Genomic DNA, 24,010 nt, shown 5'->3' with positions numbered 1-24,010 from the left:
ACAGTGGCCCTGCTGTAGGGGGAGAAGGAGAAGTCAGCATGCATGAGGAGATGGCCCAGAATGGGGACAGCAGGGACAAGCCACCCCCAAAAAGGGTTGCTCACTCAAGGACCAGCTGTGACACTGTGTTTCCTAATAGAGGAGGGCTGGGGACCAGGGCTGATGCTCAAGACCGGGGCTCGGATCAGCACTGCTCAGCAGCCATAGGACCCTGGGCTGCCCCAGCCTTAATTTCCTCCTCTGCAGGATGGGGAGAGCCAGGTCACTTTACACAGGGCACTGTTAGGGGCAGGCTCTGTGACCATGCACGCTCTCTAGGTAAAGACAAACTGGGTCAGGGCAGTGTCCCAGAGAGGGGAGAGGCAGGCAGTGGTTTCTCGAGCCTGCTGCCCCTTGGCTGTCCCTCCTTTTCTGGAGCTGCTCCCCTCAACCCTAGCCTGGGAATACAGGCAGTGCAAGGAATACAGAGAGCCAGGGGCTGGACAAGCCCTCTAGCAGCTCTGTGCCCCTGCTCCATTACCCAGAGCAGGCTGGGGGTGTGCGTCAAGGCTGCTGTGGGCAGACACTCCTGCCTGGACACCATGGATCCTTGCTCATGCTGCCCTTGCCTTCCAGAACACCCCTCAGGTTAGTGCCCGCACAATTCCCAATCACCAGCTTCTTTCTCAGCACTGGGACCAGAAAGCTCAGTGCCCCCCACTTGCCTCCACCATGTCCTGTGGCGGCCCTAGCTAGGGGTACCCCAATCCTCAGCCACAGGAGCCAAGAGGTACCATCCTCCCTCCCTGCACCCGGTTCCTTCTTTGCCTCCTCCCCCTCCCCCTGCCTGGTTCTCTCCTCCCCAGTCTGACCTGACCATCTCCTGTCAGGCCTCCCAGGCTGGCTCCCACACTCCCTCCTCACTGCCTGCCTTGTGGCATCTCACTCCCACATCAGAGTCCTCCTCTTCTCTCTTAAAAGTCCAAGCTCACAGCTGGAATGCTTTCATTAGGGTCCTCAGCCCTGCCTCTCCCCTTATGACTCTAATCCACCTGTGGCCAGACACTTCCTCACATCTTCCAGATAAATGTCCTCCCCCAGCACGCAGGGCTTGCCTTCCTTTCCCACCTCACTTCCTGCCACCTCTGGGCCAAAACCACTTTGTTCTGGCCAGAAAAATATATATGTTATTCCCAAACAGGCCTTACTCCCCCAGGCCTCTGTGTCTAGGTCTGTGCTGGTCCCTGTCATGTGCATTCTTGCCTCATCCTCTCTGTTGGGTCAACTCCCTCTTTTTGAGGAAACTTCAGGGCTCAATTCAGATCGATCAACCTCTCTCTCTCTCTGTCTCCATCTCTGTCTCTCTCTCTCTCTCTTCCTCTCTCTGGAAAGCCCCCCCAGCACCTTTTTTTCTTTTTCTTTTTCTTTTTTTTTTTTTTTGAGACAGAGTCTTGCTCTGTCACCCAGGCTGGAGTGCAGTGGCACGATCTCGGCTCACTGCAAGCTCCGCCTCCCGGGTTCACGTCATTCTGCCTCAGCCTCCCGAGTAGCTGGGACTACAGGTGCCCGCCACCACGCCCAGCTATTTTTTGTATTTTTAGTGGAGATGGGGTTTCACCGTGTTAGCCAAGATGGTCTCGATCTCCTGACCTCGTGATCCACCCGCCCAAAGTGCTGGGATTACAGGTGTGAGCCACCACGCCCGGCCCCTCCCAGCACCTTTCTTACTGGTTTTGCTTCTGTTCCTCCTACCAGCCTGGGAGCAGCTTGAGGGCAGAGGCAGGTCAAGTTCACTTGGGGGTCCCTGGCTGGGGCCTGGCAGGAAACACTGGGCTTCCGAGCAAACAAAGGATGGGAGGATGGGCCCAGGACTGGAGGGAGATAGGAGGAGCCAGAGGGAAAGAAGGAGGGTGGTAGATGGCCAAGGAGGGCGGTAGATGGCCAAGGAGGGGCTGGAGAGCCTTCCAGCCTGGGCCTGCATCCTGTGCTTTGCTGAGATAGAGGAGCAGGTGGAGCTGCCCTGAGCTGGAGCCTCTCGAGGCTTCTGCCCCACTGAGTCCATATTTAGGAACCCATTTCCCACATGGATTAAAATAGTCCTTCTACAAACGCCAAAGCCCTGAAAATAGGCACAGGGACAGGGGAGAGGGCCGTCCCTGGAAAATATAATAAACGCCCCACTGGCCTCTCTGCAGAGCACATCACAGGAGCCAGAGCCCTCAGCCTGGGCCCAGGTCCAGCTGCCAAGAAATCCCCTGAGCTGTCTCTCCTGACCCCTTGAGTTGACCCTGAGCCCAAAACCTCCTAGAGCCTCAGTTTTCTCATCTTCCTTCCCCATAGCCAGAGCCTTCTCCTCCAGGCCTCCCCTCAATGTGGTCCACCTCAATGTCATCTCCTCTCAGAAGCCCTCCCTCTTCATCCTTTGTTTTTCTTTCTTTCAATATATGCTTTGTTTATTGAGGTATAATTGACATATAGTAGAATGCCCAGGTCTCAAGGGTCCAATTCAATGAGTTTTGATGATTGCACACACCCTTGGGACCCAAACTTCCATCAAGACAGAAAACATTCCTAGCTCCCCAGAAAGCTCTCACGTCATCGCCCTTTTCACTTCCTGTGCAGCACTTGCTCACAACATACAATTAGCTTGTTTCTTTGATAACTCTTTAAGCAAACACACACATACAGATATTGTACTTTCAATGTGCCTGGCTCTGTTTGGAGTACTTTATAAACATTAGGAGGAAAGGACTTCATTATCACCACTTTTTGGATGAGAAATTGAGGCACAGAGAGGGGAAGTAACTGGCCCCAAATCACATGGCTGATCCCCCAGCCAGGCCGACACCAGCAGCCTCCCTCATCAGACTGTGGGCCCACAGGGCAGGGCCAGTCTGCTTGGCCACCTCTAGGTCCCAGTACTGGGATACAGGGCCTGACACAGAGCACTAACTCAGGTAATAGTTGTAGATTTTTTTTTTGAGACAGAATCTTGCTCTGTCACCCAGGCTGGAGTGCAGTGACACAGTCACAGCTCACTGCAGCCTTGATCTCCTGGGCTCAATGATTCTCCCACCTCAGCCTTCCAAGTAGCTGGGACCACAGGTGCATGCCACCACACCTGGCTAATTTTTTTGTTGTTGTTTTGGTTGTTTTTTTTTTTTTTTTTGGTAGAGACGGGGTTTTATCATGTTGCCCAGGCTGGTCTCGAAATCCTAGGCTCAAGTGATCCTCCTGCCTTGGCTTCTGAAGCACTGAGATTATAGGCATGAGCCACTGCGCCTATCAATATTTGTAGATTTAATAAATCTATAGAGTAAGGATGAGGGGGAAAACCTCTCACAACCTATCATGAGGACAAGATAAGATTAAATTGGCCAGGCGTGGTGGCTGATGCCTGTAATCCCAGCATTTTGGGAGGCTGAGGCAGGTGTACCATGAGATCAGGAGTTCGAGACCAGCCTGACAAACATGGTGAAACCCCATCTCTACTAAAAATACAAAAATTAGCCGGTGTGGTGGTGTGCGTCTGTAACCCCAGCTACTCAGGAGGCTGAGGCAGAAGAATCACTTGAACCCAGGAGGCGGAGGTTGCAGTGAGCTGAGATCGTGCCACTGCACTCCAGCCTAGATGACAGAGTGAAACTCCATCTCAAAAAAAAAAAAAAAAAAAGATTAAATTGAGGAGGCCCCAGTGAGGCTCAACAAATGGGAGACATGACAACCTGGCAAACTTTCTCCCTGCTGCCCAAGGGCAGCCTGTACCTCACCTACCCTCTCTGTTGAACCAGGCTTTACCTCCTCTTCCAGGGAGCCCATCATGACTGCTCCATTCCACAAGGCATTTCTGCAAGTTGGCCTCCTTCACATAGGTACATGACTCCACACTATTCTTCACAAAAGATGTCCCAAAGTAAGAGCTCCATCTTCCCAGGCATGAGAATGAGCACAGGGCCAGGACACAGGAGGCCCAGGTTCTATGCCTATTCTCAGTATGACCTTAGGCCAGTCCCTTTTCCTCTCTGGGCCTCTGTTTCCCCAAAGTTAAGCTGTAGGGCTTGGGCTATATAGGGTGGGGGAGATAAGTGGGTAACAAGGCAGACTTCTAGACAGGCATTCCTTGCAAAGTACCTACCATAGTACCATTCCCACATCATTGCCCTCATGGAGCAGCCTCTGGGTCCCCATGGCCTCCATATCCACATGCCTGAGCCCACTGGGGGCTACCTGAAATGGGCAATGATGTCATGGTTCCCAGTCACAGCTGGGAAGACAAGAAGATAGGAAGGGGCTAAGCACGGTGGCTTACGCCTGTAATCCTAACATTTTGGGAGACTGAGGCGGGAGGATCACCAGAGGTCAGGAGTTTGAGACCAACCTGGCCAACATGGTGAAACCCCATCTCTACTAAAAATACAAAAAAATCAGCCGGGTGTGGTGGTACGCACCTGTAATCCCAGCTACTTGGAAGGCTGAGGCAGGAGAATGGCTTGAACCCGGGAAGTGGAGGTTGCAGTGAGCCGAGATCGCATCATTGCACTCCAGCCTGGGCAAGAAAATAAGACTTTGCCTCAGAAAAAAAAAAAAAGAAGAAGAAGATAGGAGGGGATTTCTGACAACCCAACGGGCCCCCACCCTTGCCTCATTCCTCTCCTATGTTCCCTGAGCTCCCCAGGGGTCCACCAGAACTGGAGGGTCTGTGATGGCACTTGGGCAGCTCCACAGCTCCAGCTAGTGCCCAATAGGTACACACAGACACACATTCACACACACACACAGACATACACATACACACACCCCTGTGAGGTGGAAACTGGGCTTCTTCCTGAGGAAGGGGATTCCTGGCCATGCACCTGAGGTGTGGGTCCCCACTGAAGCTCAACAAGCATTGAATTTGAGATGATGTTTCCTTTAGCGAGTGACCACAGGCCTCAGGCTCTGATATACTGGTTTTCACTTTCCCTTCTCCCCTCATCCTCCTTTGCCAAATTCTCTCTCTTGCCCCCAGAGCCAGCAGCCAGAAGGCCAAGACCCCTACTGACTTCACCAGCTAGTGAGCCCCAGCAAAATTTGAGAGCAGAAGGGCCCGTGCCCCTCTAGCATCACCAGGTGGAATGTGGGGGCCTCAAAACAGGCCAGGCCCCTCACTATCACCACTATATCCCTTTCCACCCAAGGACAGGGTTTACTTGTGGGTGGAGGAATTCTTGAGTTCCATAGCTGGGAAAACAACAGCACCATTTGCCTGTTTGGAAAACAATTTGCAGTTTACAAAACACTCTGCTGTCCCTTATCTCATGGGAATGCTTGGTGCCACCCTGTGAGGCAAGCAGGGTGGGAACCATTAGCCCCAATTTACAGATTGAGGAAACACGGGCTCAGGAGGATGAAGTCATTGCCCTGTGGCCACCTGGCTGCAGGATGGCAAGGCTGGAGGAGGAAGGAGAACAGGACTTTTGAGAGAGCACCCAGACAACCCCTCCCTGAGGGGAGATGAGAGGAGGGGGTGGCCCCACGTTGGAGCAGCACTGGCCAAATCCACAGCTTGCACAAGACTCAGGAAGCTTGTTCTGAAATAAATGTGTACATCAGTGCGTGGGTGAGTGCATATGTAGGGGTATGAGGAGGGCATGTGGGTGTGTGTGTGTGCGTGGGAACATGAATGTGTGCATGCATGCATACATCGTGTGTAGGGGTGTGTGCATGGGTGTGTGGGGAGTATGGGGGTGGGTGTGTGGGCCCATGGGCATATGTGTGTCTCCAGTCTCTGCAATATTGACTTTGAACTCGCAGAGAACAGGATTTATCCATCTGTCCATTTGTTCATCTAATATTTTCTACTTCTCCAAAGTACCTAGCAGAGAACTGGCCACAGAGAGGTGCCCAAGAAACATTGGGGGGTCTTATTGCTACAACTCAACCTAAGACAGCCTGTGCAAGAAGGTGACCAAGCCCAGATGCCTCCATTCAGACCTCCTCTCCCACTGGGACCCCGTCACCATGGCAGGGCCTAACATTTCTTGTTGCTCAGAACTAGAAAAGCACTCTGTCTGTCTTCTTAGAGATCGAACAAAGCTGGGATGTCTGCAGTGACTCTTGGGAACCAGTCCCCAACACCCTCCTCCAGCCACTTCCTCGTCCAGGAAGGGCCCCCTATCCAGGTCCACCCACCCACACATGGGTGTCCCCATCCAGCTCACCCCAGTGCTGGGCTCTTCTCAAGTTAAAGTGCCCACAGTATCTCCATCTCTCACATACAGGAAGTGCCGAGGCTACCAGCTTGGACAAGCAGTCTCCCCAACACCTCTTGCAGCCAAACCCCAACCTCCATACCCCTGGCCAATTAACCTGCAGCCCCGGCCAGGCTGTTGTATGGCCTCTGCCAGAACACCCACTGTTTCCGGGGGAAGAGAGCTGACTTATCTCTCCCATCAATGAGGCAGTAATAAATTAAGAAGCTGAAGCTCTGGATTTTGTGACAACTCACAGTATGAGAGACATCAGCCCTACAGCAAAGGGAACTTCCTCCTGGAGGCCAAGGATCTAGTTCCTCTCACCACCCCTTGAGGCCCTCCAAGCACCATTATTTCTGCAAGCCCTGCTTATTAACAACAGTATTTCAGACATTTTATAATTCTAAAACAAGACAGAAGCCAAACCAAACAAAAACAGCAGATTCTCTTTAGAATGAAGAAAAAGACAAAATGCACCAGAAACCCATGTAAGTTCATAACTATAAATGAGGACAAATTTTAATTCTGAGCTTCCTGGAAGTCTTGCAAAGAAGGAAACCAGTTAGGCTCTGCTGCTTTTATTACCCCCATGAAGAGGAGCACAGATATTCACTGAACATTTTCTAGGACGAAATTCTAAAAGGGATTTCACATCAAACCTTATATAGGAGAAAACCTTCTGGCAACACCTTCAACAGCAATTCTGCAAAAGATACAGACTCAAATGAACATATCTAATATGGATTCCTCCATGAAGACTGAGGCCAGCACATATGTCTCAGCTATCGCCTGGCATGTGGGCCAGGAGTGCTGAGGTAACATCACCAGACCTTTATTTTCTTGGGATTCCAGCTTTGTTTTGTGCCAGAGGACAGAGAGGAGAGGAGCAGCAGGGACCAGCATGGCCTCCAACACCTGTCCCACCTAAGGGTCTCATCCCAGCCTCAGGCAAAGGCAGGCCAGAATGCTGAAGATTAAATCTCAGTGCACGTGCTCAACACGAAATCTCAGGCAGCAAAACTGTAGAGAATGTTGTAGGGAAATTTAGGTTTCATTGTTGGGAACCCCTATTCTTACAGAGGCAGGCCGTGAATAAGACAAAACACTTTGAACCTACCATACTCCCTCCTTGACAAGTCTTCGACTCAGCCATCTCTAAGATCTCTCCCAGCTCCCAGTTGTATGATTATTTGGGATTATTTCCCATGAGGATCACATCTCAAATGATATAAGAGACACCACTGGAATAGCAGAATTTATTTTACAGCCAGTTGTTGAAACCCCTGCCAGTGCTGCTGGCACCTGTGTGGGCTATTAACACACACGGCCCTGCCAGCCAGTGTGACCCTTGTGAGCTGCTTTGCCCACTCAGAGAATGGGTCACAGCCTCAGCCTCTGCTCTGCAGGGAAGACGTCAGGATGGGATTGACCCTGAATTCAGAGTTCAGAAGCAGGCTTTTCCTTCTTAAAGCTTCAGCATCTTCCTTATAATGCCAGAACCCCGCTCCTGCCCCCCATGTCGTCCCTCTCCCTCCCGACAAGGGCACTGGTGCTATTTGGAGAGCTGGAAGGTAGTGTAATATCTAACTTTTTAGCCACAGTTTCAAATCAGAGCTGCAGACATGTGCCATTATTCTCTCACAAACTCATTTTCCGAGCTTTCGTAGCTCATTAAAGGAGCTAATGGAACCAATTTTGCAGCTATGGATGAGTTGGCCTCCTGCCAGATGAGACCTCGCTTCATTAAGTTCTGACCACATCCTGTCCTCTGTCTCACCCTGTCCATTTACCTCTCCTCCTCAGAGGCTCGGTTCCAAGGAGGGCGGCTCACGTGATACCACTGACCCCAAACGTCCAGGCCCCAGGTAGGTGCTGAGGGAATGATGGAGTCAGGTGGGATTAGCGCTCCCTACAGGACAACAGTCTGTCCCTGGTGCTGGGCCAGTACTGTGCAGAGGCCACCTCACACAGTGGTCACCATAACCCAACAAGGATCAGCAGCGCCCTTCTACCTGTGGGGAAATGTCCTTCTGGGAGGTTAAGTGACTTGCCCAAAGTCACACAGCTGGGCAGTGAGAGTCAAGACTGGGGACCATGTATAGCTGCTTCACCCCTTTTCCATGCAGCTTCAAGGCTTGGAGCAGGCACTCATCCCCACAACACCAGCCTGGGGAAAACAAACAGAGAAGGCCCTGCCACTCCTTCCGAGAGCTTGGCCCACGCCCCTGGTCTGGACCAGGCCCTGCTACTCGGTGGCTGTTACAACAATGGCAGATGTTCACGGAGCCCCGCCCTGTACCAGGCATGTCATACCCATTAGCTCTTGCCCTTCAACAACTGCATTGTTAGCCACCATTTTCAGATGAGGAAACTGAGGGTCAGGGAGGCTTTGTGGATTCTCTGGGTCACGTGGTTTGCACATGGCCACCACTGAGTCAGAGTTCTTTGGGAACCAGGATTCAACTGTACAGGCCTGCCCATGTACAGATCCCCTCCCAACTCCTGCAAACATGTACTGGCCCTGTCTGGGGGCTAGACCTGGACTGGGACTGGGAATGCTGCCACGGGCACTCTGTCCTCAAGGATTTAGGGGTCTATGGATGAGTCACTGCCAACTGGGATGCTTGATGATGACATCTACACCTGGGAAACTGGTCCTGGCTCCTTCCCTTCCCTTCTCCTTTCTTTCCAGAACCAGAACCTGGCAGAACAGGAGAGATGGAGAAGGCCAGCCCCTTCTGAGGGAACTCACAAGAAAGGAGGACCCCTAAACAACCACTCCCCTTCTAGGCCAAGGCCAGGTCACCTGATGGGGGGCAGGGTGGCAGCTTCACAGGCTGGGAACCTCCACCTGACCACTTCTCACCAGAGTTCTTGGGAGGGGAGGGAGTAGCTGAGGTTCCAAGCCTAGTGTCTTCCCAGGAAGTTCTGGGACAGGATAGCCAACACAAATTTTGAAATCATCAAGTCTTAGGAAGACAAGATTCCTCCAATTTACTAAATTTTGATGGCCTCAGTTGGTCTGCTTCCCACCAGCCCCAGACAACCTGGAAACAAAGGCTGAAATGCTAAGTCTGGGGGATGGGAAGAGTGGAAGGAAATGCTTCTAGAAAGAGGGACCTGAGCGAGGCTCCCAGGAAGGAAGAGGGAAGAACAGTGGGAACGCAAGTGCTAGAGGGTCCCAGTGCCCCAGACCAGGGACCATGCACAGCAGGACTAGCTGCGGCCACAGGGGTCCAGGTCTATTCCCAACTCCCCTGTGGCCTTGGGCAGGCCATTCAGCCTCTCTGAGCCTCACAGGCCCAATCTGGAAAGTGGGGATGGTGCTAATACTCCTGTTCCCAGGGAGCCACAAGGAGGGAATGAGAGCACACACAAAGAGCTCAGATGAACTTGGTGTCCAGTGCACACTGAAGGTATTGGGGGCCATGATGGTATGGGTGAAAACAGTTCCTGGGTTTGCTTGGGGACCCCTGGCTTTAGGATTCCCCTGGGTCTTCCTGAAATGGCCTTACACTCCTCCCCTCCTTGTTTCCCAGAATTCAGGGAAAGCTAGGTGCAGCCCTGGGGACCTGGGGGAGGCAGAACCTCTCCAATTCAGCAGGTCACAGGAAATGGTCTCATATCCTCAGAGGGGCACAGCCAGACTGGGCTCTTCAAAGGTGGACCAAGAACCTTGAGTCCACGAATCCTGTTTTGCTGTGAAAGGCTCAATAAGGAAGGGGAAGACCCTCCAGGGTGGAGAGAGGGTGGCTGATCTTAGGGGAGGGACCCTGGGGAATGGGAACCAAGACTGAAAGAACAGAAACCCACAACAGGGAACTCACCCAGCTCTCAAGCTTGGTCAACTACAGGAGGGGGCCCATCTTCACTTCTTTGTGGCAGCCCCCTACTCTCCCAGGTGGCAGACACCTTTACACCCCTCGACAACTCCGCGCATCCTTTTGAACAATGTCCCTCCTGCAAAATGTGTGACCATGGCCAGTCCTTTCACCTTCCTAAGCCCCAGCTTGCATCTGTGAACTGGGCACCCACTCTCCTCCCACATGGCTCCTGTGTTATAGCTGGGGAAAGAGGCCCTGAGACAGCTATGGCCTCCTCCCCTCCCCCAGAGGTTCTACAGCGAGAAAGTGGCAGGATCACAACTCCCTCTGCCCCTGACAGGTGTGGGATCCCAGGATTCTGCCCACAGCCTTCCCACAGAGGGCCGGGGGAGGCCACAGAGACCACTTGTGAGCCCCCTGAGTACATACTCAGAAGATCCAGGTTCTGGTATCTTCCTTTAACTTCAAAGAGGAAAAGGGGATTTTTCTATCAAAATCAGCTACATAATCTGTGAAACTTTACCCTGGTTTTATTTCTTCTATGACAGTGTAAAAATAGGACATTTTCATCATAAGACTGGAACATTTTAGCAAACACAAGTGTTTTGTTGTAATCTCAGAAATAATGTCCCATCAGTGGTCTCTCTTCATGAAGAGACCCCACAGCAGCAATGAAATATGTGCCCCCAACTGGCCAGTTGTGTGGCAGTGATGCCCACATAGCTGGCACAGGGTAACAAAGGGCCATACCACCCTCCCTAGTAGGGGTGGCCAGGGCAAGTGAGGTCATGCCTAGGTGACCCCTGCTGAAGCACTCAGCAGGCCAGGCCTCTGGCCAGCTCTGGAGAGAGGGGACCCAAAACTCTCCAGCTTTCAGAAGAATGACAGCTGGTCTCTCTCGCCTGGAGGAGATGTCACAGAGATGACAAAGGAATCAGAAGTGGGCGTGGGGAGATACACTGGCTCACCCCCAGAGGCATGGCACCGAGGCCCTAGGGAACCTTCCATCCCCACCCCCAACACTGACCTTCTATCTCATATCTGCTCAGCATCTCTCCCTCATCCTTTGGCTTCATTCATGTCTCTGCAGCTCCCCACACAGGCCTGGGTGAGTACAGGCAGCCATCGCTCTCCTCAGGCTCCTCCCAGGGGTAGCAGGGGCACTAGCCATCCAGGCTTCCAGTCTCCCTTGGCCCCTGGCCCCTCTCCCCTCCTGCTCACGTTCAGCCAGAGGACTCCCAAGGCACCGACACCCAGCCTACTCCCAGAAGGTTTTCCTAGTCTCTGATCACACCATGGAGCCATAGCTACGAGGAAGAGGGGGAGGCCCTGCCCTCTAGGGGACCAGGGTGGTGGCCTGGCAGCTCTGAGGGACACTGCCTGTTCCTGCCATGAGACTAGGCGGCAGTGACTCACTCCCCCTCTCCTGGGCCTGCCTAGGGTAAGGACACACCCTGGTACTGGCTCAGCCTGACTCAAGCACTTAATTAGGCCATGAAGTACAGCGGAAGGGGTCTCCAAACCTGAGTCATAACCCTCAGAGCTCCTGACCCTGGCAGAATATAGCCCTTGCTGGTGGCATCACCATAGCCAAATGTTCCCCTGACAACACCATTTGCTGACTGGTGTGGGAGAGGCATCCTGGGGCACCCTCTGACCAGTCTCTATGCTGTCTATCTACTTGCAAGATCAGCCCCAGCAGTGGGCAAGGCAGGCCCCCACGACCTGCCTGCTTCCCTGGCACTGCCGATGATCATTGCCCACCTAACATGTCTTCACAGCCAAAAGGGAGGCCTTTGCCAAGCAGAGCACCCAGGCCCTCATTTTTTTTTTTTTTTTTTTTTTGAGATGGAGTTTTACTCTTGACTCCCAGGCTAGAGTGCAATGGCGCAATCTCAGCTCACTGCAATCTCCATTTCCCGGGTTCAAGTGATTCTCCTGCCTCAGCCTCTCAAGTAGTTGGTATTACAAGCATGTGCCACCTCACCCAGCTAATTTTTCTATTTTTAATAGAGACGGGGTTTCACCACGCTGATCTCGAACTCCTGACTTCAGGTGATCCACCCGCGTCAGCCTCCCAAAGTGCTGGGATTACAGGCATGAGCCACTGCGCCCGGCCCAGGCTCTCATTTTGCAGATGAGCAGACTGTGGCTCCTGATCCCCAGAGGAGCACACACGCGGAGAGGAATGGCTGAGAGCCAGGCCTGGGTTCCAGCACAGGGCCATGTCCATACTACGTGACCCTGGGTAAGTTACTCTGCCTTTCTGAACCTGTCTCTGCATCCATGGCATGGGCGTGATAATCCATTCTGATTCTGCAGTGTTTGTGCCTGACATGTAGGAGGCACTCAGCAAGTGGGTGCCCTTATTGCCATCCCCCTGCCCCCTGTGCCACTGCCTGCCAGAAAGCACGGAGAACACCTGCCAGTCCTTCTACCACATCCTGAGAAGGGGGCTGTTAATGTTGGGTGAGCATCTATGGATGAGCTATGGGTCTCTTGTGGAGGCTGAACCCTTAAGAATGGGGAAATGAGTGTGGCAGCTCAAGGTCCTGGTCCCTCAGGCCCCTGAATGTAGCCTCTGAGCCTTAGCAGAGCAAGGGTGGTCAGGTGCAGGGTGCCAGCTAGAGAGTCTTGAGTGTTCACACCAGCTAGTGCAGGTGCAGCTCACACTCAGTTCTGCCCTCTGTAAAAATGGAGGTAGGTTGCACCTCATACCTTGAGCCCTCCCAGACTCCCACCAGCTCCTCTGGCTGGCTCTAAGGCTCTGACTCAGGTCAGATCTCAGCCCTGTCTATACCTCACTGTGGCTAGGGAACCCTTGGGGGTCATACTGTGCCTAGTCCCACACAATTGTCCCAAGCAAAAGTCTCAGACCATTGGGCCGTAAAAGGAGACCCAACAGCAGAGACTGCAGCTGAAGTTGACTTCACACAAGCCATGGGGGGGTGGCGGGGGACCTCCTCAGGTTACAGCTCAGCCCAAGAACTCCTGAGTCCACTGTTCTGACTGCCAAGGCTGCTGACACCTGGTCAAGGCGGGCAGCAGGAGGGGACACTCTGAGTGGCATGGGTACAGCACTCACTCCTCCTTCCTTCCCCACCCCCACCCTCCCCTGGGGTAGGGGTGGGGGAGTGAGCTGCCCGCTGACCAGGATGAGTCCTTAGCACCTGACCTGGCCCTGCTCTGTCCTCCGCCTGCCCTCAGCCTGCCAGGCTGCAGAAAAGAGGCCATGAGGCCTGAAACACACGAGACAGGCAAACTGGCAAGGCCCGGGAGAGCAGGGACAGAGAGATAGCAGGAGAAACAGGTGGAAAAGGAGAAATGAGAGGGACGAGGAGGCAGAGGACAGAAAGATCGCTAGTGCCATGAGGAGAAGGCAGCAAAGACAAAGCCCTAGTCTAAAGAAAAAGGCAACCCTAATCCCAAACCCGCCTCAAAAACAAAAGCAATCTTTTCAACATCTCTGGCCTGTCTAGTGCTGAAAGGGCCTCCTGAGGCTCCTTGTTCCCCAAACGGGAGCCTCGTGTTCCTGCTCTAAGCCAAACCTCCACGGTTCCCACACAGCAGGATTTTAATCACAATTGCACAGGGCCTAATCCACTTAGTTCCAAACGGGCAGGAGGGTGGGGAGGAGCCCAGGACCCAGAGCTCCCTTCACGCCATTCTTTCCTGTCCCTCAAGGGGCTGGCTTCCCCAGGTGCAGGGCGCACCCAAGTGAGTCCTCATAAAAACCAATAATGTTTCACCAGCAAATGCACCCAGGCCACCCCAAATGAGAGCCCTGCCTTCTGAGAGTGTCTGCTGGCCTATGTTGTCTCATAGCATGAATGCAGGGATAGTAACAGTCACCGAGACTGGATCCTACTCCCCACCACATATTCAAACCCAGGGTTCAACTGCACCACAAAGATGATGGTTTTGCAAAAGATTATGAAACTGCCTTTAGTCCAAAGTCACTTGGGGAGAATGTCACAGAAAGCATTTTAAGCCGAGAGCACTGTTCCTCTCTCAACCCCAAGATGGGGCCTTTCATCTGGAACCACACAAGATGTCCAATAGATGGAGGGAGAGCAGTAGAACTAATGTTCTCCAGGGAAAACACCAGCGCTCACAGGAGCCATGGTCTCACTGTCCTGAGAGCAGCAGAGCCAGCTCTCCAGGAAGCGCTTTGTGCACACTCTCATGGCACAGGTATGCTTGGAATGCCTCTCACCTAGGGATGTCCTCAGCTCTTGCCCGTGGGCCTTCACCATTAGACATGGCAGCCTGGAGCCAAGGGAGGTTGCGGGCTTACAGAGCCAGATGTTCCAACTACTGCCTCCACCCAGAGATCTTCCATGATGATGTCCCCAGCAGAGGAAAATGAGGGATCTAACTCCACTTCCCCAGGTGTGAAGCTCAGAAGAGATACAACAGACCTCTGTTGTAATGAAAACTGAGTCCTTCCCACATAGTCTGAACAACAGCCCAAGTGACCCAGGAGTCCCTGCAGCACCCTCAGCAATGGTGCTCTACCCTTCAAGGCCCTACACAAATGCCTCTTCCTCCACAGATTCCTCTGGTCCTCCCTCAGCTTCCCAGGCTTTGTCAGGACTTTGACACCGGCCCTGCTGAGGTCAACCACATCCTGCCAGAACACAGGTCTGCGAGTGGGAAACTGGTATTCCACAGCAGGTGCTGAATGTCTAAACCAGGCATATTGTCACACACATGCACACACACATACACATACACACACACTCACACACACACGTGAGTGCACACACACACACAGGCACACACATACACCCTGTGCCTTCCTCTGTCATCCACATCCTTCTCAAACCAGAGGTCTGAATTAAACTGGCAACCTCTTCCAGGAAGCCTCTCCTAGCTGGCCCAGCCCAGATACAGTTTCCACTCGCCCACTCACCAGTCTGACTTCCTGCCCGTGGTGCTCTGGGCTCTGCCCAGCTGCACTTGTCTGAGACTCACAAGGCCTGGGAAAAGGCACACGACCTTTCTGAGGTGGCCTTCACAGTCATCATGGTCCTTGTGTGCTGGCCTCATGGGACTGCCACCTGTCCAATCACTGGCACAGAGTTCCATACAGTGAGGAGGACTGAGCAGATGTAGGTAGACACTGGCAGCATCACTCAGGGCCCAGCTGGGGCTGCCAGGGCTCCCAGTGGAGCCAGAGAGGACAATGCCAGCATCTTTCCAAGGACCAAGTCTCAGAGACCCTCCCGTGTCCCCACAGACTTGCATGAGGAGTGAGATGACTTAGATGCTAGGACTCTGGCATCAAACTGCCTAGGCTCACAGCTCAGCCCTGCTACCCACTAGTTGAGCACTTTGGGCAAGCTGCTGACCTCTGAACCTCATCCATATAATGGGAGTGATAAGAGTTAGGTAAGATAACTCATTCTGTGCCTTGTTGTGCACTGTGGACAGGGCCCGCTGGGCAGAATGCTCTGAAAAACTGTTAGCCGTTTATGGGGGTATCAGAATCCACAGCCCCAAGGCCTGAATCCTGGAGAGCTGGCATCAGTTCCTAGATGGGATGGGAAAAGATCCTAGAAGCCCCAGCAGAGGTGATCCTGAGAGTAGGCTGGGAGCACAGCTTCGAAAACAGTAAGCAAGGCCAGCCAGGCACGGTACGAACCATCTCAGAACAATCAACCTCTGCCTAAAATTCCACTATTTGCATTTTGTAGGGTTTGATGCCCTCCCCAGGATCTTCATGAAAAAGCAAATTGCTCATCCCTGGCAGTTAACACTCTGGCTCCTCAGATTCTTTCCTTCTAGGTAAGGAGCAGCGTTGGGAGAACCCAGGGGGCAGTGAAACTATTTCCAGGGACTCTATTGTACCGGCTGCATAGTCCCTCCATGTGCCTCCTGATTTGTTGACTCTAACAAGTGGCCCTGCAGAGGCTGATCTGACCGGTCTGGAGATGGTAGGTGAGGGGATGGTGGCTGCCAAATGAAAAAGGGCCTGGCCTGCCTGGCAGCTTCACCTGGCTTCAAATCCAGCTCAACAGCACCAGCCCCAACAGGCCAGCCTCACCCATGCAGCAGTGGGCACCATCCCCCCAGGGAGAGTGAGGCATCCAGCGTACTGGGCTCTGGATCCATTGCTTCCCAGTCTCTGCATCCATCATGTTCTATCTTCCTTTTGGCATTCTGGTTATACAGAGCCCCTCTGTCTACTCAGAGGTGCAGCCTGGACAGCAGGCAGGGAGCAGAAATGGCCTCATGAATGGGCATTTCCTTTCTCCCAGGAATTCTCCATGAGGTCTGTTGAGGCAGTGGAACTGTTAGATTCCATTGTGAATTCCCAGACCTTAGGAGAGGAGAAATAGCATTTCTCTGTGGCTTATCTCTGAGCTGTAATCAAAGAACCCCTCTCCTGTGGAGAAGGTGCAACCTGGAAAAAGTCCAGCTCCTGATGCTCCTTCCAAAGCTCAGAGGGGCCAGAGCCTGGTCATTTTCATAAGCATTCATGAATCCCTGATATATGCCAGGCCTTGGGCCTAGGTGCTATAAAAGGGCTTTGAATCAAAGGGGAGTATTATCAAAGGGGTCAAAGAAGGTTCCATTGCCCCAAAGCCAGGAACTCTGGGCAGCTTCCTGGAAGAGGTGGCACTGGGGCTGAGTCTTGACCAGATGAGAAGAAATTCTTCAGTGCTGGAGAAGGAAAGATGTCACCTAAAGTAGAAAAGGGAGGTGGGCTGGACTGCAGAGGCTTTGAATGCCACAATTAGAGGTTCAGAACATACACAGCCAAGTCCCAGCATCCCTGTGTAATCTCAAATCCCTGTGAGTTCTCCTCCTGGTCTCCAGAGCTTAGTTTCCCATCTGTCAGGAGAAATATGCCCTCTTCTGTGTTGTGCTTTGAGGCATCACTGAGATCCCACATGCAGAGCAGCCTGGCTCACGGAAGCCAACTGGCATCAAGGGGAAGGAAACTGTCCCAGAGGCAGCAGCCCCAGCAACCTCCCCAGATCCTGGGAACCAGAAGGAAGATGGCTGCTACAAAGACTTGACCCAGAGGACTCTGCAGAGGTCTCCTAGACATGTGGATCCACCACCCCACCACTCTACTCTCCTTAACAAAGAAGGGAAGAAGAGGGCACTGGGAGCCTAGAAGAGCTTCCAAAATGCTTTAGGGGTCAGAGGGGAAGAGCCCCCAGCCCCACAGTCCATAACACAGGGGCAGGAAAGAAGACCCCACCATTATGTCTCCATAAGGCCTTTTATTGCTTTTCTTTCTTTCAATTTTTGAGATGGGTCTCACTCTGTCACCCAGGCTGGAGTACAGTGGCATGACCACAGCTCACTGCAGCCTCAAACCCCTAGGCTCGAGCAATCATCTTTCCACCTCAGCCTCTTGAGTAGCTGGAACTACAGGTGTGTGCCACCACACCTGGCTACTTTTTTTTTTTTTTTTTTTTTGAGACACAGCCTCACTCTGTCACCCAGGCTGGAGTGCAGTGGCGTGATCTCGGCTCACTGCAACCTCCGCCTCCCAGGTTCAAGCGATTCTCCTGCCTCAGTCTCCCCAGTAGCTGGGATTACAGGCACCCGCCACTGTGTCCAGCAAATTTTTGTATTTTTAGTAGAGACAAGGATTCGCCAGGTTGGCCAGGTTGGTCTCGAGCTCCGGACTTCAAGTGATCCTCCCGCCTCAGCCAAAGTGCTGAGATTACAGGCATAAGTCATCATACCCAGCCCTAATTTTTAAATTTTGTGTAGAGATAAGGGTCTTATCATGTTGCCAAGACTGGTCTTAAACTCCTGGACTCAAATGATCCTCCTGCCTCAGCCTCCCAAAGTGCTGGGATTACAGGCACAAGCCACCGCACCCAGCCTATTGCTGTTATTTAGAGATACTAAGTGCCATGGTCACTTCTGCCTGCCAAGAGGCTAAAAACCACAAGAGGGCTGGGCAGGATGTCAGGAGGGGAGAAAATTCGGGCCTCTGCTACACCCCCGACTTCAAGCCATGTGACTCACTTTGGGTCCCAATTTTCATGTATGTGATAAAGTTTGAAGGACTGGATCTTGGATGTGGTGGGGTAACTGATGTGTGACAAATCTGCAGGGCTGTGCCCAGTTAGAGGGAAAGCTGAAGGTACTAATTAACTAGTTAAGCCTGGGAGAGGGCACAAGCAAGAGGTCAGCAGGAGAAGCAGACACTGGAGGACCGCCTGGCCCATACACCCTCTCCAAGAAAGGCAGTCCTCCAGTTCCTGCCAAGAGGACAGCAATGAGGGCTTGGGGTACAATGGAGTAGAATGGCTGCACTGGCAGCAGAAGGTAGCCTTGGGAGGGAGCCACTGAGTATGACTGAGGCCAAGATGAACCAAGCAGGTGGTCAGGGGCTAAGGGAAAGCGGAAGAGGCCCAGCTCCCTGGGAGGGAGGGACCTGCTCCTCTAGGGCCTCCACAGAATAGCAACAGTTACAAGGACAGTGGCCACAGCTCTTCCTGTTTTATGAGTGTTTGCTGAGTTTCAGGCTTCCTGTTAAGCACTATCTTCCATCTTGGGCAACAGAGCCAAGAGGATGAGCATGAGACAAATGGGCAGAGATGGCCTGAACAAGGTCAAGTTATAAGATGAGGACAGGCCACCCTGGTTAACCTGGAGTACATCACCAGGGAGGCAGAAAGACACAGAGCCCACGACTGTTGCCTAGGCTGAGCTGGGGCAACTGGGGGGAGAGGGCTAGGCAGATGCAAGGAGAGGACTGTGATCCATCATGAGCTGGCTAAGCTCCCTGGGCCCAGGCCTGCCCATGTACTGAGGTCCCCAGGTCCTGGTCTTCCTGGGCAATGGGCAGAAGCTATAAGTGGGGAGATGTCACCTTCCTCCTCATGGCCACAGCTACCACTCACAAGACAGGTAAAATAACTGTACCAGAGGTTGTGCTTAGCCCAATATTGGGAGATAGTAAATGCCTGCTTAGCTGGGTAAGGACTTCTAGGCTTGGTCACTAGTGATACTAAGAACAGGAAGGTCCTGGAGTGGGAGCCACATCTAATCCATGTCCCCTTTGAGGGCCAATTTAGGGCCAGATCCTGAAGGTCCCAAGCTAGTAGCCTCAGCCATGCTCACCCATAAAGGGGTACAGAGGGAAACCCACTCCAGGCCTGACCCAATTCCCAGTCCAGAACAAGGAGAGCACTGATGAGGTGCTATGGAAGTTCTTGCAGTCAGAAGTTACCCCAAGTCATTCATCAGACATAGCATCTATGGGGAAGGGGTTAAGTCCAGCCTTACTTAAAGCTGGCACTGTGTGGGCCTACAAATTCTGGTCTCCCACCCCATCCCTGACTCACCCACAGCATCTGGACACCACAGGGGCTGGTCAGAGCTCAGTCTTGGCCCACAGGGCCAAAGCCTTGGTATTAAGAAGTGGGTCTCTGGCCTCAATCCCTCACCCACCCAGCCTGCCCTCAATCCTAGCACAGGTGGAAGGTTAAATAGTGCCCAGAGGGGGATGAAAACTCTCATTCCTCATCCCCTTACCCCCGTCTGCCCTCAGAAGAGCCACTGTTTCCCTAAAAGACTCAGAGAATCCCATTCCTGATACTCTGAAAAGCTCCCCCACCCCATTCGACTGCTGGGTTAGTGGGCAAAGAAGCTATACCTGGGGCCCAGCCCCACCAGCCCAACCCTGATCCTCTCCTAGACCCACCTGCATGTTCCCCTCCAAGGTACTCTGGGGAGACAACCTCCTCTGTTGGCCCTAGTGTTCCTGGGAAAGACACAGAGAGCTGGGTCCAGCTCCCTGCTCAGATGCTTTAAGATCTTGTGCCTTAAATAAGTCCTGTAACCTCTCCAGACCTGTATCAGGTCCTGTACCAAGTGCTTTAAATGTATAATCTCATTTCATGTTCACAACAACTCCTTATCTTTCCCCATGAATAGATACAGAAACCTGGCTTCCAGAGTCTAGGATATCATCCAAGGTCATGAAACTGGCAAACACAGGATAGCTATTAGCCATATCTAGAGGACTCTGCACTTGGACTCATAATTAAAACTTGTGTAAAGGCCGGGCACGGTGGCTCACGCCTGTAATCCCAGCACTTTGGGAGGCCAAGGCAGGCAGATCACGAGGTCAAGAGATCGAGACCATCCTGGCCAACATGGTGAAACCCTGTCTCTACTAAAAATACAAAAAATTAGCTGGGCATGGTGGAGCACGCCGGTAGTCCCAGCTACTCAGGAGGCTGAGGCAGTAAAATCGCTTGAACCTGGGAGGTGGAGGTTGCAGTGAGCTGAGATTGTGCCACTGCACTCCAGCCTGGCGACAGAGTGAGACTCTGCCTCAAAAAAAAAAAAAAATCTTTTGTAAAATGAGAAGGGCCTTTGCTGTACTTCTAGCCTCCAGGAGCCACTATCCCTGCCATGCTCTACCCATCCATTGGCACAAGCTACAAATGAGTAAAGACCCCAGAGATGACAGATTCAAAGGATTCTGGGTATGGGGTGTGGCCCTAGGCCCAGAACTGTATGCCTTAAGCTGGAACCAGGTACCCGCCCCCAGCATCCCCCTGACCCCCACCATGCCACCTATATCAGCATGCCAGGTCTTCAGGGAGCCTATAGTCTGAGGTGGTTAGATGGCTGGCCCGCCCTCTGCCCAGGAACCAGGGGTGGGTTGGCCCAGGGCCTGTCCCTTTCAACACGGGACCAGCGACTCGTCAGGAGTCTATCAGCAGCCTCCTGAGGCTCCACAGGTGCAGTGGGCATCAGCCTTGTCCTCTGGCCAGCCCTGGGAGGCTCACACCACTCCAGCCCAGATGGGCAGGGGCCACAGGGAAGAAGCAGTCCCACCCAAGCCTTGGTGGGGTCTCAGCTTCCAGCAAAGGGAAACAGATCCATTCCAGTCAGAGGAGCTTCACATGGAAGGGGCAGCCAAGCTGAACAAGAGATCCCCTTTGGGCCTGAACACATGGGTCCAGCCAGAATCCCAGAGTCAGGAGTCACCCCTTCGCTGCTTCAGGATACAGCATCTCTAGCCATAGTGACTCCACCCCTTGCTCACTGGGACACTCAAAGCTTAGCTAGGCTATGCCTCAGTTTCCCCATCTGTAAAGTAGGGAGGACCACAAGCCTGACCTTACAGGACAGTATGACGATGAAACATGTCGCTGAGCATAGGAAGCTCAGCAGGGGCGCTAGACATAGCTTCACTCACAGGCTTCCGCTGTGGACCCTCCAGGATATCCCAGGCCTCAGTGAGGGCTCACTGACCTTCAGGGCACACTTCTGTCCAGTGCGCCGATGGAAGCACTCCAGCACTTTGCCGTTCACACCCAGGCCCAGCACCTGCTTGGACAACTGGTAGTCGTCGGTCACTGCGTACTTCTTGGGCTCCCGCCGCCCCCCCGGAGCACCGCCCAAGCCGGGTCCGTCGGGTGCAACTGGCGGGGGCACAGGGCCCCCCTGCTCCTCTGCTGTTTCACCATCCATGGCCCCCGCGGGGCGCTCAGAGGCGGCCCCAGCCTGGCGCTTCTAGTGGCACCTGGGGGAAAGGGGAAGAGTGAGTCCCGCCCAGACTTTTCCAACACACCCCAGCCTTGGAGCCTCTGAACTGGGCTGGGCTGCGAGCCCGGGGCAAGCTGGGAGTGCGGGACGAACGGCCTGAGAGTACAGACATGCAGCAAGGGGCGGTGGTCGCGCGGCCGGGTACAAGCGAGCACCGCCCGGGCACGTGTCAAGAAGGGAAGGGGCCGGGCGCCTAATGGCCGCGAGGTCCCCGGAGGAGGCCGCAGAGGGGGCCCAGCGAGGGCGTACCTGGCGGCAACGCACCTTGCTGAGGTATCGGCGAGGGGCAGGAGAGGCGGTCGCGGGAGCTGGCGGCCGCAGAAATCCCAGGGCCGAGAGTCGCGCTGCCGGCGCCCACGTGACCTCCCCCACCCCCCCCCCACCCCCCCACTCCCCCACTCCACCCCCCGCTCCCTGCGCGTCATCCCAACTTGGGGCCCCGCTAGGTCAGCCTTAAAGGGCCAGGCGGGCCCCGGCTGGGTCCCGCCCCCGAGCCGGAACAAAATAGGAGGCGTGGCTTCCCGAGGGGGCGGTTACTTCCTCGGTTTCCAGGGACACCCAGGGAGGCCCCTGTACTGGTAGTCCGCTACTGTGCGGGTCCCGGGTTTTACTCGCAACCTAGAACGTGACAGCGCAGGACGTCTTATTTCTCTTGAAAGCTCTCCTTGAGTCGGGTGTTTGCTCTGCACGCTGCCAGGTGGCCCTCCAGTATGGCTTGCTAGGCTTCCGACTTGCCTAGTGTTGGCCAACCCTCAGCGTACTCAACTTTTTAAACATGCCGAGGGAAGTGGCATCTTGTCGTTGTTGAATTCGCCACTCTTTAGCCTCTGGTGGCTCTGGGCGTCTCCAGCACTGGCGACTGCCCCCTTTTTGCAGCTCCCGCTCATGCCCTTGACTCGCTGCTTCCCTTTGGTATATACAGCGTCCTGGGGACCAGAAATCCCGAGTTGCCATTTGATCAGATCCGCCAACCTTTCACCTTATGGTTTGGGCTTTTGGCGTCGTGTTTAAAAAGTCTCTGCCTCCCATCCGAGTGACAGATATTCTCCATTAGCTTTCTAGTTTTGCCTTGCACATATAAGTCTCTGTTAAGCCCATCTTAGACTACCTTACGTATTTTGAGCCAGTTTTTCCAACACCGGCTGTTAAACAACTCTCATTTCACAGATGAGGAAACTGGGACCCCTGGGGAGAAAACAACTTGTCTAGAGCCATAGGGAGGGTGGCTGTGGCTGTCTTCTGGGACAGATCTGAACTACTTGCGCACATCACATCACTCCCCCAATCCGGAAGCTGAGGGACCTGAGCGAGCTGGCTCACTTGGAACTGGGAAGGTGCGGCTCAGCGCAGGGGCTCTGCATGGGCCTCTGCTGTCATCTACAGGCCATCTACAGGACTGCAGGTACCAGGACCTCGGTTCCACTCAGAGGCGTCTTCCAGCCGTCTTACTCTTGGCTCCGGAATTTAGGCCCAGTGAGCGCCTCCCCCTCAGCCCCTCTGGTTAACACACGCACACTCACGGACCCCTGGGCTGCATGTGCAGGCTCATCAGAGAAGTAGCTCTTGGAAAGATGATCTTCTGTCAATGAATGAGTGAATGAGTGACTGAAAGGGTGCTACAACTTATTAATGGGTACCCACTGTGTGCAGATGTTGAGTGGAGATGGGGTTGGGGCTCTGCCCCTATTTCTTTCAGGCAACCTTCAAGCTAGCAGTGTTCAGTGAAGCAGGAGGCTCCAGACAATAGCCTCAGCTGGCCATAGTGAACACTTCTTGCAGACCAGATGCTGGGAATGTGCTCTCCCTGCAACCCCCTGACCTTACAGAGCCTAGAGGAGGTCACACTATCCCTTCTGCCCCACACTACAGACACACAGGACAGAAAAGCCCAGAGAGGCTAAGTGACCTGTCTGAGGTCAGCAGCTGTCATGACAGAGCCCCCATTCCAACTCCAAAGCACAACCTCAGGGCTGGGCTCTTATCCTCAAACCATGGCCTCCTCTCCTAGTCCTTTCTGGCTCCTCACACAGCCACAGGTGCAAACATACTCTCACACATGTACACATGCAGTCACACCTTTACACATGTGCACACACATGCATATAACACGTATAAACACACATGCATATAACACACATGCACACAGATACACATGCACATGTGCACACACACATGCATTTATGCCCAGCTGGACCCAGGATTGATGTCCCTGAGCCCAACCTGAGAATCTGATTCAAGATCTCAGAGCCTCTTTGAAAGCCCTATGATCTGGAATCTTCTACTGCTGGGGGGAGCCAAAGAAGGCTCTGCTCTCTGAAGGCAACTAGTTTGAGCCTGGTAAACCTGAGGCTGAGCAAGATGTCATTCTGGTGAGCAGAAGGCTAGGCAGCTGAGGGTGGAGGCTGGCTCCTTGCCCCAGCCAAAGGCATCTCA

At 53.5% G+C, this 24,010-nt stretch overlaps 1 protein-coding gene across 2 annotated transcripts in view; it reads right to left on the bottom strand.

Annotated features, from left to right (window-relative positions):
• The window catches only part of MAPKAPK3 (MAPK activated protein kinase 3), a 32,275-nt gene extending 10,296 nt beyond the window's left edge, over positions 1-21,979 (bottom strand). The window contains exons 1-2 of one of the 2 annotated variants that reach the window (XM_008972189.5): positions 21,827-21,979; positions 21,284-21,554 (exon numbers count right to left, since the gene is read on the bottom strand). In XM_008972189.5, coding sequence (XP_008970437.2) covers positions 21,284-21,502 — 219 coding nt within the window. In that variant the 5' untranslated portion in view covers positions 21,503-21,554; positions 21,827-21,979. The remainder of the gene's footprint in view (positions 1-21,283; positions 21,555-21,826) is intronic. The other variant, XM_003818800.5, reaches the window with a different exon arrangement.
• Positions 21,980-24,010: the final 2,031 nt, after the last annotated feature.

This window comes from Pan paniscus, chromosome 2 (genome assembly GCF_029289425.2).
Source record: "Pan paniscus chromosome 2, NHGRI_mPanPan1-v2.0_pri, whole genome shotgun sequence".
In the NCBI taxonomy this organism is placed as follows: domain Eukaryota; kingdom Metazoa; phylum Chordata; class Mammalia; order Primates; family Hominidae; genus Pan; species Pan paniscus.
Note: the sequence above shows the minus strand (reverse complement) of the source record. Positions and strands in the feature narration are given on the sequence as shown.